The 19,449-nt window shown below is 32.7% G+C and overlaps 1 protein-coding gene across 4 annotated transcripts in view; it reads right to left on the bottom strand.

Moving 5' to 3' along the window:
• The window catches only part of LOC129235177 (uncharacterized), a 193,223-nt gene that overhangs the window by 99,747 nt on the left and 74,027 nt on the right, over window positions 1-19,449 (bottom strand). Inside the window, exon 1 of one of the 4 annotated variants that reach the window (XM_054868869.1) lies at window positions 4,559-4,683. The exons of the other annotated variants lie outside the window; for them this stretch is intronic. Within the exon in view, the coding sequence (XP_054724844.1) occupies window positions 4,559-4,578 (20 nt within the window). The 5' untranslated portion in view covers window positions 4,579-4,683. Of the gene's footprint in view, window positions 1-4,558; window positions 4,684-19,449 lie in introns of those variants that run through there. 4 annotated transcript variants of the gene reach the window in all.

The raw sequence follows: 19,449 nt of genomic DNA, 5'->3' as shown, positions 1-19,449 counted from the left end.
ATCCACAACATATTGTTAGTTTCAGTCGCAAAGAAATTCATCAAAACATCGATAGCTTTTTTTGGAACATAAATAGATGGTCCTTGATTTCTGGTTTTTAACCAATATCAGAAAATGAGTCCACATTCAAGTTGTTCTTGTTAAAGGTTTTTGGTTTGTTTATAAAATTTGACAACTTATCGAACCAGGAAACTCCTTTGTACGTGTTCAAAGTCAAAAAAAAAAAAAAAAAAAAAAAAAAAAACCCAGTAAAATGTGTATAAAGAAAATCCATATTTTAAATCAGGTTCGTTCACGTATAATAGGGCGTTTTACACACTGTTTTCACCAGATGATGAAAAGCTTGAATTTTTAGAGCTATTGGATCGCTATAGCAGATTCGCTATCGTTTCGGGATCGTTACAAGTGTCTGAAATTATATTAATGACATAAGGTTTCAAGTTTGGACCATTTAAAACGTTCGGTACAACCAGGGGATCGTTATTTCCCGTGTTCGGTATAGTGGGATTCGACTATATATAGGTTATAAAACCATAAGTTATACGTACCCTAAGTTTTTCTTCAAGCTGTGCATTGCGGGTTTTCACCCAACATTCAAAATTCTTTTTTGAAAGTCCATATTTGCCTGACGCATCTTTACTTGAATGCGGAAACACAACACAACCTAAAAACTCTTACTTTTCAGAACATAGCGCGGCATTTGTCTAGCAAAACTTTCATTGGAACGTAATATAATTCTATTAAACGCTGTCGTGAACCACAAAGGAGAAGAACAGAAACAACAGAAGTACAATCAAGTAATTCTCCACGATAAAAGCCAACTAAACTAAGGTTAATTTTTAAAGAAAAAAAAATCTTATGTAGATCCCATACTACTTCCAGGGGTGCCCGATGGGAAGTCACTGTGGCCTCATAAATTTCCTTATTCGGCAAATTTGGAGACTGTTGCAACAATGATATTTTAAAAACTTTTTAAAAAAAGTTTTAAAAATTGTTTTTAATGCTATTTAATATTATTTGTTATAAGATGTTATGTTTGTTTGATAACGTATTTTATCGCTCGGTAATATTGGAATTCAAAATCATAAAATTTCCCCCTCCCCATTCCCTCCCAAATATTTTAGTACGGGGCGTCCCGGACTACTTCCTTGTTCGCCCGTTTTTTGATAATGTAGCTGGATAGTAATACAGTGAAACCTGTGTCAGTTGACCACTTGCGGTGCACTACTTTAGTGGTCAACTTAAGCAGGCGGTCAACTTACAAAGGTTGATTTATATGAAAAGGGCTAATTCCGTGCATGAACGAGCTGATGTGTGACATGACTTCCTTTTACTCCAATTTAATGTCATTTCCACATCTTTGGCAATTTTAATGTGATTCAATTGTTTACTCTCTAAATATCACCAACAGTGGACAAAGTGAAACCAAATTTAAAAAAAAAAAATCTCCAAATTTGTCGCCAAGTTGGCGACAAAACTTGGCGACCAAAAGACTGGCGATATATCGCCAAGTGTCCGACAAATTGTAACACCACTTGAGTTTACATCGAAATTAACAATGATTTCCCCACAAAAAGCGGCAAAAGACCCCCTTAGGAACATCCGAAAGCAACCAAAATAGAAGGTGCACAACTAGACCCCACTAGGAATCTACGTGCCAAATTTCAACTTTCTAGGACATACTTTTTTTGAGTTATGCGAGATACATCATACACACATACACACATACGCATATACGCACATACATACGGACGTCACGAGAAAATTCGTTGTAATTAACTCGGGGGTCGTCAAAATGGATATTTCGGGTGTCTGTACGTTTCTAGGCATATATCCACGTGTGGTTGGGTCGAAAAAAAAAACTCAACATTAATTCGGGGGTGAGCAAAATGGAAATTAAGGCCGAATTTTGAGTGAAAACTTTTTCGCGAATACAATACTTCCTTTTTTGGAAAAGGAAGTAAAAAAGCGGTCAACTTAGACAGGTGGTCAATTTACAAGGGTGGTCAACTTCACAGGTTTTACTGTATTTGTGGAGGTCCAAATTTTGAATTTTTGGCATCACGAAAGAAATACTGTTATTCATACAAACATTTGAGCAGCTTGAGATCAGTGTTGGATATTAAATAATTACTAGAAGTTTTCCTTTTTAATACCTACAAACTATTACTAAATGTAGTACTATAAAATACAGCGTTTTCGTTCCCATTAATCAGAAATATTGACCTACGAATTTGCATTTTTTAGGATTTTATTATTTAGTTCAATCACATGCTTTACATTTTGCTATCGAATTTTTCGTAGACATACGACTATGAATTCCTAGCTCATTTAATGCGTCTTGGTTGAATGTATAACATTAGAAAAGGAAGACAATATAATACCATAAACAGATAAAACGTTATTTAAAAATTGGCATATTTAATATTCATCTGACATTAGGAATTCGTCGTATAATCACGTTAAAGTAAACTCCCGATTATCCGCGAAATAGGGTGGCACGGTAACCTCGGGTAAGCAAATTCGCAGATAATCCACAAATTAAGTAAAAACGATGCTTGTGTATGCAATAACTTAAAAAGATCAATAACACTTGCATGCATTTGAACTATGGCTTAAACGACAACAGTGTACTTAAAAAAATGCATGTAAAACCTGGAAAAGAATCACTCACTGGTCCGGTCACTCGTTTATGCACGTAAATAGTGTAGATCTAAAAATCAGTAGCTAGCGTAGGTCTAAAAATCAGTAAGTAGTGTAGATTCAAAAAATCAGGTTTTAAAGTCAAGTTCAATTAGGTGAACCTAAAATGTTTGATATTAGAAAGGAGGGGAAGAAAGCAATTGGAATGTCTAAAAAGAAATTTTGCATTTGTTAAGTTCAGGTATGTGCATTTATCTACATTCAGTAAATGATCGCAGAAAAAAAAAATATTTTTGAAAGTATGAAAAGCTGCGGATAATCCGCCCCGTGGATAAGCCGCTGATCGGGAGTTTTATATTAACAGCGTCATATTAAAACAAAATTATTTGCGAAACTCATCACCAAGAAAATTCTCTAACAAGGTAAGACGCAAAGTGCTCTTTACAGGAGACAGAGGACTTGAACATTTAAATACTTGTATTGCGCAATCTCAGTATTAGGACATTGTTAAAAAGTAATGCTGAGCACGTGATCTAATGGCTTTGGTGCTAATGTTCGGCCCATTCGTAAAATAAAATCAAACTTCAAATCCAGCTCAATTCAAATCGTTTTTATCTGTAATAATTAGAAAATACAGTGAAACCTGTGTAAGTTGACCACTTGCGGTGCTTTACTTTAGTGGTCAACTTAAACAGGTGGTCAACTTATAGAGCTTGACTTATATGAGATAGATCTAATTATGTGGATGAAAATAGTGGTCAACTTAGGCAGGTGGTTAACTTACAAGGGTGGTCAACTTCACAGGTTTTACTGTACTACTACAATTCAAAAAAAGAAAACAAAAATGAATTCGTACAACCCAAAATTATTCAAACGAAAATTAATTACTTTGAAAAAGTTAAGTGGGCAGAGCGTCAAATGATTTATGCTTTTCTCCTGTATTTTTTTTTAAAATGTAATTAAGCTGGTTTTCAAACTAAACGCCTAAGATTTAAGTGAAAAGCATGTTTATCACTGCGAGCCAATTTATTTTATAAGTCAAAGAAAAAAAGAGTAACAAAATTGAGGGTCATAAAGACATATGATAGAAGTGAATCTAGATTTCTTTCCTTTCTTCTTTACATTCTGAACTATCACTTCTCTCACGCATGCTCTTGTTCTTTTTGCGCCTTACTTAGGCATATTCTCTACAAAATCGAACATTTTAATGAAGAAAATAGATTATGAACAACGATAAAACTAAACAATACTCAAAATCCGCTTTTAAAGTGTGGCCAAAAACAATGCAAAATAATGATAGTTATAAAGTTAATTTTGTTAACAAAAGTTATCAAACTAATTTTAAGGCTGAACTTAAGTAATGTGGATTACTTTTGAACAGATGACTGGACTTGAATCAAAGAAATCTATAAAAACTTGCATTATTTGAACAGTTTAAAATGAAAAAAATCCACAAGTATATGTTTGCCAAAGCTCAGCCTTGAAATTAATTTGTTAAATTTATTAACAAAATAAATTCAAGGCTGTTAGTTAGCTATAGCAAGTTATTAACAAAACTAGCTATATTTATACTATTTTTCTATTATTATTTTTCTTCATTGTTTTTGGCAACAATTACAAAACAACTACGTCACTTGAGTCGCACAAAAAGGTTGAGGATCAGAATTTCAAAGTCCTCGAATGAAAAGTTTCGCTTCAAAAAAAAAAAAAAAATAATAATAATAAATAAATAAATAAAATAAATAAATAAAAACGTACGAACCCCAATCTCATTACATGCATTTTGTTTTACATCCATGTAAAAGTTTCACTTTGAAAAAAAAAAATACATTCGAACCCCAATCCATTCTCATTATATTCATGTTGTTTTATATCCATGAAAAAATCTCTCTTCAAAAAAGATATACATACGAACCCCAATCTCATTATATCCATAGTTTAATATCCATAGAATAACGTGATGTAGATCTACTATATCCAGCTCGCTGTTTCTTACGAGATCCACATTAAAATATAGAACGTTTTCCTTACATCAAAGGTCACATACACTAGTCGAGCTCACACCAGCTACTACTGTCACTAAAAGCAACTTGATGTTTGAAGTCAAACGTCTAAGGAAGTAGTCGGATCGAAAAACCAACAATCGGGAAAGCATCGGACAAAAGACCTGAATATTACATTTAAGAAGCATAAATCTTCCACGAGAGAGAGAAAAAAAACTTGCACTTCGAGAACAATGCTGCCAGAAATTGTCACGAGGACTTCGTTTTCGGCGTCCCATTCAACTTGGTAAAAACTAAAAAAACACACAATTGCCGATAAATAACAGAAAAAGGGCGTGATTTCAGGGCTGCATGGTTGCGAATGACCCATTATCAAAAAGGCTGTTTGACTACATGATGAAAGAAGAACACTTTTGAGACATTGTTAGGCGAAAATCTTTTAAATGGTGAAATTGAGATGGTAAACAAAAACCTCAAGGATTGATATAGCAAGGAATGCACTCTACTGTCCCGGAAGAAAAAAGGTTAAAGGTTTTAAGCGAAAAAAAGAAACGTAATAGTAATGGAATGATAATTTTTATGTGCATTTTTTTTATTCATGCGGTAGTAATTTAACGGCAACTGCGTGTAAAATAGAGGTTAATGAAGCTACCCACACCATTTATATTACTTTTTGTACCGGATTTCCTCTTCGTACTGATTGACTGTTCTGAGGAGCTGAGTGTAGCAAAAAGTAACTACATAGTATCCATTCTTCACACGGTGCGTAAGAGTAATGTATGCACAGAGACAATGTGTATGCACTGCACAGGTGGTTCCAACCTTTTTTACTTCCTTTTACGAAGTAAAGGATTATATTCGCAAAAAAATTTTGACCCAAAAATCGGCCTTAATTTCTATTTTTCCCACCACCGAATGAATGTTGATTTTTTTTTCCACTCGATCACATGTGGATAAGTGCCTAAGAACGTATAGACACGTGAAATATACATTTTGACGATTCCAGAGTCTTTTCAACGAGTTTTCTCGTGACGTCTGTATGTACGTATGTATGTATGGGCGTATATGCGGTTGTGCGTATGTGTGGATGTATGTCGCATAACTCAAGAACGGTATGTCCTAGAAAGTTGAAATTTGGTACGTAGACTCCTTGTATGATCTACAGTTGTGTGGGAGGTGTAATTGTCCATCTCGCTTTTTAGTTGCATTCGGATGTTCCAAAGGGGGTCTTTTACACCTTTTTAGGGGGAATCATTGTTAATTTCAATGCAAATTCAAGTGGTGTTATAATTTGGCAAACACTTGGCGATATATCGCCAAGCTTTTGGTTGCCAAGTTTTGTTGCAACTTTGGCAATAAATTTGGCGTTTTTTTATTTTTGAAATTTGGTTTCAATTTTTTCCACTATTGGCGATAATTAGAAAGTTAACCATTAAATCACATAAAAATTGCCAATATTGGGAAAATTAATCTGAATGAAACTTTTTTTTTCTTGCTTCGGTTCGCAACAAACTTGAGTTGAAAATATGTTAAGTGTTTCTTAGCTTACTCCAAGTCCAAGGCACTATTGTCATTAAATTAACGCACAAGGAAGTCATGTGATGCACACATCAACTCGTTTTACCCTTAGAGCATGAATAAAAAATGGAAGGAGCTAGTCCAATCATTGGCCAAGAAAAAGCTTGGGCAAAAAGTTCAAATCACGTGACTCAACAACGACGAATGGTTGACACGTTTTGCGTGAAACTAGCGAAGGAAGTGCGATTTCTTCCAATGCTTTTCTGTAAAACCTGTCACTTGACTTGGGGTCTTTCCTTCGCGAATGAAAATCTTCACTCCCTCCATTATATCTCTTCTCAATGGTTTTACCCTATGGCCGTACCTCACATTAGGGTTATTAAAGACAATACGTATGCAAGGTGCGGCCATTGGGTAAAAAAAAAGGTTGGTACTACCGGTGCAATGAATACACATTGTCTTTGTGTATACATTACTCTTACGCACCATGGTGAAAAATTGATACTAGTTACTTTTGCTACACTCAGCTCCTAAGAATGGTTATTGAGATATTAATTCTAAGTAAGCAAATCATAAAGGATTTCATGATTTTAAAATCATGAAAAAAAAAAGAAAATCATTTTTGAGGAGTTCAGTGAAAAATAAACGCGTTATTGGCACGGGTTTGAGATGGTATACTTTTGAAAAATTACTATGGAAGAAATCCAACTGAATTCAGCGTCAATTACCCTTCCCTATTACCCGAAACAGAGGCAAACATTGTCTAAGTCTTAGCTCTACTGTTTATAACCACACATTAGTTATTGTATTCGCGACACGGTAAAGGGGTGGATAATGAGCAAACTCATCTGTATTAAAATAATAAAAAAATCAAAGATGAGCTATTCAAAAATAAAAAAATAAATTCAGTAAACAAACAAATAAACTAATAATAAGTAAAATAAATTATTTTTTTAATTATGGGGTATACGGGCATTTATCTCAACCACATTTCAAATAAATTCGGTAAATAAATCAATTAATTAAAAAAGGATAATAAATTGTATTTTAATTATGGGGTAGACTGGTGTTTATCTCTGCCGCATGTGCAAAAAAGCTTTGCAATACATAATCAGCAACCAGGAAGACTTAGTTTTCACTGGAGCTCAAACACGCTGTATCTCCAAGCCTATCAAATTCAGCGATTTCAGCTCCGAAACCAATTAGGTATGGAAGCCATTTACAAAGTTGGCCGCCCGAGCAGAAAGAATGGAAGTGATGACCACGATCGAACAGAACTCTTCTCCCTCTTGTTCGTTCGGAAACGAAACAGCCCATGTTCACGTACCCGTGACGATTTTTAAAAAGAAAAAAAAATAGAAATAAATGAACAGATAGGTAACCTGTACGCTCTCATTCTGTTGGTATTTACATAGAGGGAGAAGATAGGAGGATTTCGGTCAGAATAAGTGGATCTCTCTCTCTCTTTTTTCTTTTTGAATGGTAACGCTTTGCTTTTGAAAAGATTGAAACACTATATCTTCATCAACAATGAAATCATGAAAAAAAGTATAAGTTTTGCTAATAGAAAAATGCTCGCGGTGGAAATGAGAAAATTAATCTTTGAACTTAGGGCTTTTGTCAGTAAAATGCAACTCAAGTCACATAATAAATAAAAAATGATTATGTTGTGCAAAAATATGAGCAGAATGAAACAACTACGTAAATAAAGCACACATCGTTACAAAAAACGTGCAAATGGCTATTTGAACTCGCTGTTCACTCACTACATTCTTTTTGTTGGTTAATCACTTCTCGCACTAAATGAAGGGGCTTCATTGCATCCTCTTTAAAAAATATATATATAATTCGGCAGCGTATTGAATTTTCACCGTTTGTACACCTAGTGCAGTCCCCCAGTCCATTCTTTTATGTGGCTTATCAATCGGTGGATAGCTATTATCACATAATTTTGACGGCCAGTTTTCCAACTAGATGGAGGCACCTGGGCTGTCTTCGATGCAAAACTGCACTAGGAATTTAGTTTTGTGAAAAAAGTTCCAAGTTCATTCTACTTGCAGTATTTTACTTTCTTGTTGTTGGTTGAGCACTTCTTGCACTTATGAAGGGGCTTCATTGCATCCTTGAAATAGCTATTTATAGCATTTTACTTTCTTGTCGGTTGGGCTTCATCGCATACTTGAAGCGCTTTTGTCACAATTTGTCCCTTATTTACGTTATTGTTTTATTTCACTCAAGGTCCCATATTGTTAGATATGATTTTTATGACTTTCGAAAACATTCTCATTTGCTTTATGAAATTGCTTTTCGGTAAGACAATTCATTACAGTTAATTGTTGTTAATAAAGCTGCCCTCCCTTCTTTCCCTTAGCCCATTAGCTCTCTCATGGACCTCTTACACGCTTTTCACGCTTAACTGACCGAGCATGAAGACCAAAGTGCCCCTAATGGAACATTGGCTAGAACTACAGCTTCAAGGGGTTTCCGAACCACCAGAACATGATCGGAAAGAATGCAATACAAGATCAAGCAAATATCCATTCTCTTGCAAGATTGAAAACCAGGACATACGACAGCATTGTACTTTGCAGTGTTTCTTCTTCTTTTAAGGACTTACAGTAACGTTGTTCAGTAGTTCCCAACTTGATCCAAAAAAGATCACTGAAACTGCAGAAGTGCTCCTGAAACATCTTTCTGTTGGAAAAAAATTTGATGCTGTAGACGTCTATAATAATTAAGTAACCAAAACACATTCTTCGAAATTTAACATGGCAACTCTTCCATCCACATGTGCAACAGCTTCACAGCATTCACTTCTTATTTATCCTCAAGCATAACAATGTCAAAAGAATAACCTTATACCAACTAAATGTGGATGTGTAATGAGAGAAGGTGGAGCCTTCATCACTTTCCGAAGCTTTCGAAGAAACTCTGTAATTAATATTTTGTGACTAAAATAACTGTAACTATGTGACTGCGATCTCAGATCCCAAAGAAAGAAAAACGACTTTCAATGTTCCAAGTTTTGCATGCTTTGTTTGGGTGAAACATGTACAAATTCAGTTTCTGTAAACAGTTTCGAAGATGATGATGATGTTGAATTATGATGATGCTTTAGCCTTTATTTTTATGGGAATTATTATCTTCTCTTTCTAGCATATTATATATATATATATATATATATATATATATATATATATATATATATATATATATATATATATATATTAGGGTGGTCCTTATTTTTGAAGTTGCAGATATTTTACGCGACGCGCCCTCAATTTGTTTCATTATACAAATAAATGATCCTTGCAAAATTTTAAGTCAATAGATGAATATTAACACGTGCCCCTAGGGCCCCCTTCTTTGAGTTTCGAAGAAAAAACTGCGGATTTTCTCATTTTTATGTAAAAATATTCTAGCGTTTTATATATAAAGTAATTTTGAACCTCAATAGGTGCTGCTATTCCAGACCGACCATTCTCTCACTTTCATTCTGTAAAATTTAACATGTTACAGAGGGTGGGTACATTTACACCAATGGCTTTGGGTCAAACGTATTACCGCACTTCTGCGCTTGCTCCAACCAAGCGGCAGGGGAACGTTTCTTCCCACCAAGATGGACACAAGGGATTCTATAGGCCATTAATGAATGACCTAGGTCATTAATTTATGATCTTTGACAAGTTGCTTCCTCCAGGATTTGGGGGTGTTGATTTACAAAATTCCCTGTGTATGTAATAGGTGTGGCAAATAGAGTCGCAAGATTTCAATGTTATAAGTAATTGCAATTATATTTTAATTCGCTGTTCTTTGGTTATAAATATACCTAAATGCTTATGCAATTTTTTATTTTTAAAATATAAATTTCGAAAAATCCCCGATTACTCCTAACATAAAAATATACTGTATTTTCCATAGCTAAAATATAAATAAAAAAAATATCCAGATCGGAACAATGTAGAAATCTATACTTTAAATTAATTTTCTTTTATTTAAGTACATTGTTCTTTATTATCATCAAATTCTTGCGATTCACAAGATTTAGAAACCGAATTGGGTATCTATCTTAACCTGTTGAACTCGTTTTCTACAGCTGGTCTACCACAATGCAAAAAAGCTTGACAACAATTGATATCTGTTCGACTTTCATCACTGTTAGACAAATGCCATATTAGGGATAATATGTTGTTTATTTATGTACAGCCTATGTAGATGCATTAAATTGAAATCCAAATGACCTAGTGATCAATCGTACATTCCTTAAGAGAGTATGAGAAAATCTTTGAGAGGAAAAATTAAATTTAATGATTTTAAAATCAGATTTTGTAGTTATTCACTCCGATACAAAGCTACATCCAGATGTAACTGGAAAAAGAACGCCGACTAAATTACCATGATAGCTTCAGGTCCTAATATTGAACAGCTACTCGGAATTCCTTAACTATTTCTTTAGTTGTATATGATATCTTAGATGATAGCTCTTTATTGCTAACTGTTCTAACTGTAGTGTTTGCTACAACGACTTGCAATACCAACCGTATAAATTGTGCATGCATTGGATTGCCATCATCATACACTTGAAATCGTACTGCAGAGTGTGTCCTTAAAGAAGTTCTTGCCTTTCTTAGTTCTAGATCAGATATTCAATTATTTAAGCACTTCAAAATTTTGTGGAAATATCTCCATCGTTCAGAACTTATAACATTTCAATCAAGTACACATACCACTTAAATTCTAAAAGAAGTTGATGACATATTATTGTTCGTAAAAAGCGGAATTGAGAAGATTACAGAGAATTCTCATAACTAGCAATAATATTTCCTGGTGAATTTCCTCCTGCAGGGATATGTTTTCGGAAACCTGGAGCTAATGCCTGAGCTACATGGGTAGCAAAAGGAATTTTTGTTTGAAAATTTTTATATTTAGGAAACAATTTAAATTGACCTTACATGAAAAGAAAGCCTTTCAGTGCTGTTTTACAAAGCTGTTTTTCAATTAAATGCTGTATGAAGATATGGTTTTTCGCAGCAACCCAATCGAGCTCCTTTGAGTAATATAATAGGTCTAAAAAACTAGCAGCGTACAAAATGACGACAAACATGCAGCAGAAGCAGTGATTGGAAAATTCATAAATCACTTATTGTATTTAGGGGATAAACTAATAGCTTTGTCCGTATTAGATGAAGGAATTAACTTTGAAGATAGGAAAAAACTAGTCCAAAAATGCTTGTGATAAGGAAGACGTGTCTGATGACTGTTTAACAAATTTCAGATAGCAGTAGATGATTTGGAATATTTTCTTAGTAAAGATCTTCCTCTTTATAGAATAAATTACGAGTCAATAAAACTGTTTGATAAGTTACAAAAACGAAAAGATTTTTTCCTATTTGATTCTGATTAACGGCAAAACGAAGGAAACTATTTAAAGGGAAGAGAGATTGGGGTCATTCCATATCAAATCAACCAATAAAAAATAAATTTTGAAGGTCAATGTTTTGGATTGTTATGATTTTTTGTCTGTTTATTATACTTACCTCCAGGATGAAAAAACTGAAGTTTCAAATTTTTTGAACAATTCTTTGCAAAGTTATGCATTTTTTAAATTTTGGAGGAATCCGAAATTTTGCATTGATTAAAATCTTAAGAGGATTATTATTAGAGTACTATTTGACTTAGAAGTCTACAATTGGTGCTGTTTTGTTCTGTCTTTTATGAGGTTTTCAAAAATATGTAACAAAGCCCAGTTGCTAAAAAAAAATTTTTTTAAATTTTTTTAATAAAAAAGTTTTTTTTAATTTGTAAAAATTCAAAATCGAAATTTTTAATTTTCTTGAAAAAAATATATGTTACTTAGCTATTTGTTAGCAACATTTGTTCAAAATTTTAAGATGGCATTCTTTTGGTATCATGCAGAAAAATTTTTTTTCCTCTTTCAACAGTGCTTTAATGGGTCATTCCATGTCAAAACCACCAATAAAAAATAAATTTTTAAGGCCAATGTTTAGAATGTAATTATCTGTGTATGATACACATCTCCATGATGACAAATCTGAAGTTTCAAATTTTTTCAACAATTCTTTCCAAAGTTATAAATTTTTTTAACTCTGGAAGCATCATAAATTTTACATCGTTTGGTAATCTTTAAAAGGCTATTATCAAAGAACTAATTGATTTAAAAGGTTAAAACTTGTGCTGTTTTGTTCAGTATTTTAGGAGGTTTTAAAAAATATATAACAAAACCTAGCTAAAAAAAACATTTATTAAAAAAAAAAAAAATTTGTAAAAATTCAAAATCTAAATTTTTTAATTTCCTTGAAAAAAAAAGAAGAAAACAAAACAGAGTACTTAGTCTTCTTTAAGCAACATAAATTCAAAATTTCCTGATGGCATTTTTGTGGTATCATGGAGAAAAAAAAATTTCTCTTTCAAACAGTTGCTTTAATTTTATTTGTAAAAAAAACATTTGCTCTAATGAAAAGTAGTTAAAGTTTAAACTGGTACTATTGCATAGAAAAACAAGTACTTGGCAGTATTGCAAGCACATTAACAGGTTCAAACAATTTTTTAGGTGAAAAAAATATTTATTATTGAATAAAAAATCTAAATTTTATTTAAATTTGAAAACTTCAATTTAAAAGTTATTGAAGCTTTTTCAGCCATATTTTAAAAGCAAATTTAAGTTTTATTTATATATAATTTAATTGCTACAGTATAAAATTTAATATTTTTTTAAGCCCATTAAGAAGCAGTTTGAGATGTGGCTAACTCACTTTGCTACACTATAGAACTCAATTTGTAAGTCCTAGTATAGATATACTTTCTTCTTATGTAAGATTTCAGTTGCTTTTGCCATCTCCTCTTTCGAGACTTGGTATGTTCTGCTTGTAGCAGTGACAGGATGTAATTTGCACAGAACAAAATTTTTAGGAATGGTCAAATTGTCTGCTTTTCTTGGATAAATTAATGATGATGATGGTTCTCTAGGATGAAGGAAAGAAACCTGGATTTCTTCTTCTACCTGATCTTTTGAACTACATATCCTATTCACCATTTGCTGTCATAAGCACAAGCAATATAGCCCACAATTTCTTCAAACTGTACATCCCCATTATGAGGGCTCATGAACTCTGGATCCTCTGTACTAGAGCCTGGTTTCGGATCTTTGCTGAACTCACTCATAATATCATCAGTTTCAGGAACTGAAGAATATTTTTGCTTACTTAATTGTATGCGACAAGCAGTACAAATTTTCATTCCTTCTTCAATGCCATATGTTAGTGTTGTCACCCACAAGCTTGCAGTTCTTAGATCTTTTTTCACCCAATGTCCTTCCTTTTTAAATGGATTGCAGCAAAATATGCTCCATTGTTTATCCATTTTCAACTGAAAGTTGGCTCTTAACAACAAAAATATGCATAAATTTAACATTAAAATAACAATAAAAATTGGAAAAAAAATTCTCAAAGAAAGCAAGCAGTAAAATTTAGAATGTGCACTGTCCAAGAACATACAAAGTACTGAAGATTTCAATGCCTCTATAGTGGGAGAAAGCAGACGGGTTTCATGTTACACCAGGAGAAAGCCTAAGGGTTCATTACAGCAGGCAGCTGATGAGTGAGAGTGGCTACTTAGGGCATGAGTAGCAGGGATGTAGGAGCTGAAGCATGACTCATGATGGTCAAGCCCTTCTACTGTATCAACCCATGAACATAGGATTGAAAAAATGTTGATTGGAGACCTTTGCTTTACTGAATTATTTCAACACTTTCGATTACGGACTATTTGCCATCGATAAGTAGACTAATATATTTTCAGTTAATAAATTTTAATTCTTGGCTATTTAAAAAAACCTGCATATATATATATATATATATATATATATATATATATATATATATATATATATATATATATATATATATATATATATATATATATATATATATATATATTTCTGTATAAATAAACATCTGTACATATATATAGGAATCAAGCCAAGGGTGCCAATAAAACCTCCTCAAATACTGTACAGCCCCCCCCCCCCACAGGAATGAAACCTCTTTACAGAGAAAAATGCCCCTTAAACATCCCTTTAAAAATCTTAATTGCAGTCTTTGGCATCCCTCCACCCCCTTTGGATCATCCAGCTGATCAAGCAGCATGAATTGTTACATGAATAAAGATGTTGAAAGAGGAAATATTTTTTTTCTTATGATACCACAATAATGCCATCATGAAATTTTGCATAAATGTTGCTAAAGTAAGACTTAATAACATAAATTTTTTTCAAAAAAATTAAAAATTTCGATTTTGAGTTTTTTTAAATTAAAAAATTTTTTTTTTCAAAAAAATGTTAAAAAAAAGAAAAAGGTAGAACTAGGTCATGTCATATATTTTATAAAACCTCATTAAATACAGAACAAAACACTACCAGATTTAACTCTTTGAGTCAAATAGTTTTTTAATTACGGCCGTTTAAAGAAAACGTGTCAGGAAAAAATTTCAACTTCGTCAAAACTTTTAAATATTATAACTCGAAAGCAAATGAGTGAAAAAATCCAAAACTTTGTATATTTTCTCTGTTGTGGTAATACTCCATTGGAACAAAAAATGAGCAAAATCTAAAGACATGACGTTTTGACCATTGGTTGATTTGATATGGAATTACCCATTGCTAAAATGCTGATCGTTGTGAATGATACAACTGAAAGGAGCACAATTAACCAAAGAATTTCATAACTAATTTACCAAATATGAGTCACAAAAACAATTTGTTTTACAGACTGTCCAAAAGACTATCGGAAAAAATACGCGCTATCGAGACACATTGAGAAAAGCGTACGATTAAGGAAGTTTCTAAAACATTATTTCATCTTATTCAATGTAAAATCTTTAGATGATATATAAAGTAATTAAAAAGATTAATTTTAGTGCTACCTCACTGTAAAAATATTTTAGAAACCTAGGAGAAATGATGTACTGGGTCTGAAGTAAAAACTTGGAAGATTTGTGAGAAAATTATCAAAAGTGTTAAAGTTCAACGGCCTAGGGGCACGTCTTATTATTGACCGATCAAGTTCAAATTTTGCACACGTTACTTTTTATTATAGTGTCACGAAACTAGGGGGCTGTATAGTGTCACAAAACTGTTGAATTTCGAAATTTTTTTTTTCCCATATAAATAAGGACCACCCTAATATAATATATATACACACACACTATATATATATATATATATATATATATATATCAATTAAATATTATATGTTAGTTCTTATAGTAATAAATGCAATAATGTGCAACATTTTTAAAAAAATTCTATATGAATGCACTTTTTCTCCCTTATCATATTCTCGCTCTAAAACTCAAAACAGCACGATTCCTTCCAGAAATGGAATGAAAGCTACGAGATTACTGAATAAATAGAATATATCAATCATTTTGCAGTTATTTTTTTAAACACTACCATAAAAAATTATTTTTATACGAAGCTTTGTGTTCTGCTGCATATTTAGTACAACATAGAAATATTAACTTTTGGTGTTAAAACAATAGTTTGAATTTTTTTACTGGTTATTTAAGAGTACATATCGAAACAGCATCACTTCTAGAGCATACAGGTTTTTTTCAGTACTGAAAAATCTTGATTTTTTACGAAGATATGAGGAAGGCAAAGAGTAGGGGAGACCGGGGCTAGTATGCGAAGGGGTAAGTGTGAGAATATTAAATAATTTTCTCGTTTTTGGATTGACAGTTCTGAGTGAGCTGTCACGTTACCACGTAGATGCCTCACTACTGTTAGTGTATTTTCAGTGAAGTATGACAAACCAAATGTGTTGCAAGAGAGAAAGTTGTTTTTTCGCAGTGTTAAGTATTTTTTTTCATCCTTAGTTATTTTCTTATAAAACATATAATAGTAGAGTAATTTACCAAAAGTTATTAATATTGAATAGCCCATGCTTCTACGCAACAAATGACGTCTTATTTGGCTTATTTTATGAAGCCATTTTTAAACCAGTGTAACTTGATTTCAATACGGCGAGTTGGGGCTAGTAGGCGAACATTTTTCGGGGTAAGTGTGCGAATTCGCATATTTGCCCCAAGTTAAGTTGTTAGCGTCAAAACAGTAAAAAATTGAAATTTAAATTCTGTAAATTGTCAATTTAATTAAATAATTGCATACTAAAAAATTGCATACTAGTAGTTACATTATTCTTGAGCTTATCATTTCTTATAGACATGTTTATACAATTGCCAACATAACGTGCTCTTCTTTCCAGAAATGAGAAAAGACAAGTGAAAAAACAACGGGAAAACCGTACCAGCTGTAATGTTGTATGTATGGAGCATTCCCTAGTGGTTAGATGACTGCTGAAATGTTTCCTGATTTCTTAAAGGAATTTGCTAAAAACGCTAGATGTTCAAAGAAAAACGTCTGATTCTCTTACTAGACATTTACGACTTCCACGTCAATAGAAGGGCTTGATTTTTGTAAGGAAACTATTACACTACTAAAAATAAAAAAACACTACTTCTTTCCCACCACGTTATAGCTATAAGTTGCTGCTTCTTTGTAAGTCTACATGGCCCATTGAAAAATTATGTTAATTCCACCTGTATTCTTGGGAGGTGAATAATCCAGGAATGCCCAATGACGGTTTACGACGTACCAACGGTGGTAACAGTTGCTTTTCCACAAGAAGCCAGCCCCATTAATATTATGAATGGTTTCAAAAGAACTGATGTGTTTCCCAGCAATTCAAACATTTTTCAGGACTGACTTCATGCCAAGTTATATCACTGATCAGTCGCACTCCCAATCTCCTGGATCTATGAATGAATCTGTTTGTCCCATTAGCAACCATGTTGGAAGAAAGTAGTAAAACTGGATGTATCTGTCCTAGAGCAGATTCAGTTGCTTACTTCAATCAATAATTCGGATTAAGAGTTTCTTACTGAAGATAGCGATATGTCTCAGCTAAACCCACATACGCCTCTGAACATTACTCCAGATCATATACGACCTCATTCTAAAGCTGGAGAGGGTCAGGTAAAATAAAGGATGGAAACGAAAGAGGTCTACAGCAATACTCTTTAATACTCCGGTCAAAAAGGCTCTTCAGGAAGAAAGAATCTTAGCAGAAAAACGCAAATCATCACAAAAATCCCCAAAACATACAAAAAATCTCTGAATCCACGAAAAATGGAATAAAAACCCAAAAGAAACATAAAAAAAGAAGAACGAAGGCAAATAAAATTGTCAATTTAAAATAATGTTAGCATTTTTCAGTATACTTCTAAAATCAGTTAAACTTTTAACGTGGTGAAACATACCTAATTTCAAAACAATTACTATACTAATTTCGCTTTATTTCACTCATTGGTAAGTTTTACTTGCTTATTTTAAGCATCATTGAGACTTTAAGTGAAATTTTCTGTTTCTATTATGAGTTTTTCTCAATTCGCAAACTTACCCCATACGGCTCGCCAACTTACACCGTGACGGGACAAGTGTGTGAACTCTACGAAGGTTCACAAAAAATTATGTAAAAAATAAACAAAGCATATTACTGTAAAAACAAAAATACGACTTTATTGTTGATACCATATAGATTATCCAAACAATAACAGAAAAACTTTTTACTTTATTTACAACCTTTTAAAAAATAAAGTTTAAAAAGTTCGCCAACTATCCCCGATCTCCCCTACTAGGTGGCCATCTTTGATCCACTATTTTAGATGGAAGCTCACATACAAACTTAGGTTACGTTTTAGGATTTATTCTACATTGTTTGAGGAACTAATTCTGAAAATTTATCCTAAATATAAATTTGTGGTGCAAAAAATCCTAAATTTACTGTGCTATTGGGGCTTACGCGAGCTCAACTCATGTTATCTTTTTTTTTCTAAATGAGTTTTACATATATAGTAAGTGTATAGTGTAAGTGTAAGTATAGTGTACATATGTAAATATATAAATGTATATATTTACATATATACATTTTAGACTATTTACGAAAATAAATTCTGAAGTTTTCTGGACTATTCATGACATTAAGTTCTGAAGCATGGGCTTCTGCACGTTTTTTTTCTTCTTTCTTTCAATTCAAAAAGAAAAGAAGCCGCGATTGGGCTGCGAGTCGATCTCAAAGGAATGTAAAATCTCTAAATAGAAAGAGCCTTGTGAGCTTAATTAAGTACCATCTTGGTGTAATGATACACAATATTCTTTTCAACTAAGATATGAATCCATCATTTGGTGTTGAAGGTTTACCTTTGGTGCAAAGGTAAAAAAAAAATACATGACGTAAAGCAAGCCTTGTTGAAGCTGAGGACGCTTCAATACTAAATACTAATTTAGAGCAAGGTGATTGAACACTTTAACTATTTATTTTAAAATTAAAAGGTTTAGGTATTTGGTGACAGGTATTAGAAGCAACAGTAGAAACAATTTCCACCAAGAATGCTGACACATTTTAAGGATTTCAAACATATTTACGTTTCGAGGGAGAAAAGAAAATTCAGCAGAATTTAGAAATCTAGAAAACAGAACAGATCAATTCAAGAGCATTCAGTAAATTGAGTTGTTATTTTAACAATAACGAAGTAACACAATTAACTAAAAACACAATCCCTTAATAACAGCAATTCCATTCTTTTCAGTTTCCTTAAAAGCAGATATGAGAAATCATAAATGCGATTTCGCAAGAAACTTTATGTGGAAAAAAGGAAATAACTCAGTATGTTTTCATCTTCTCTATATTTGTTCGGAATCTTTTGTTTCGAGTGAAACATTTCTCTGTACGAACTTGCATAATTTTTAAAATATCATCAAGGTCAAGTGATCAATCCTTCCTTTAAATTCGTCAGGTACAGGTAAATGCGTCAATGAAATAAATTTTGCAGTAGGAATCAGAGACAAAACTCAAGTTTTAGATTTATTCTAGGTTTATCAATCAAAGTCACAAAGTATAGTAAGACTTTGCAATTTTAATCCAACAGTCGCCCCTCCCCCTCGAGCCTCAATTTTTAGGAGGGGGAAATTTTTCAATTTGCCGAATGAAACTTCGATTTTTTTCGAATGATGAAATATGAGCATACACACATATACATCTACATCTAATGAGAAGTGACATTAAAAAACCATTCAAAAAAGTTTTTCAAAACAATTTTTGTAATTAAAAACATTAAAAAATATTTATTTTTCATGCTGTCTCCCAATTTGCCGAATCGCCCAACAAAATTTCCAGGATAAGGGAATATTTTTGGAAGGTCGCAGTGA

The sequence above is a fragment of the Uloborus diversus genome, chromosome 2 (genome assembly GCF_026930045.1).
Source record: "Uloborus diversus isolate 005 chromosome 2, Udiv.v.3.1, whole genome shotgun sequence".
Taxonomy (NCBI): Eukaryota; Metazoa; Arthropoda; class Arachnida; order Araneae; family Uloboridae; genus Uloborus; species Uloborus diversus.
This window is presented reverse-complemented; position numbering and strand designations above follow the sequence as displayed.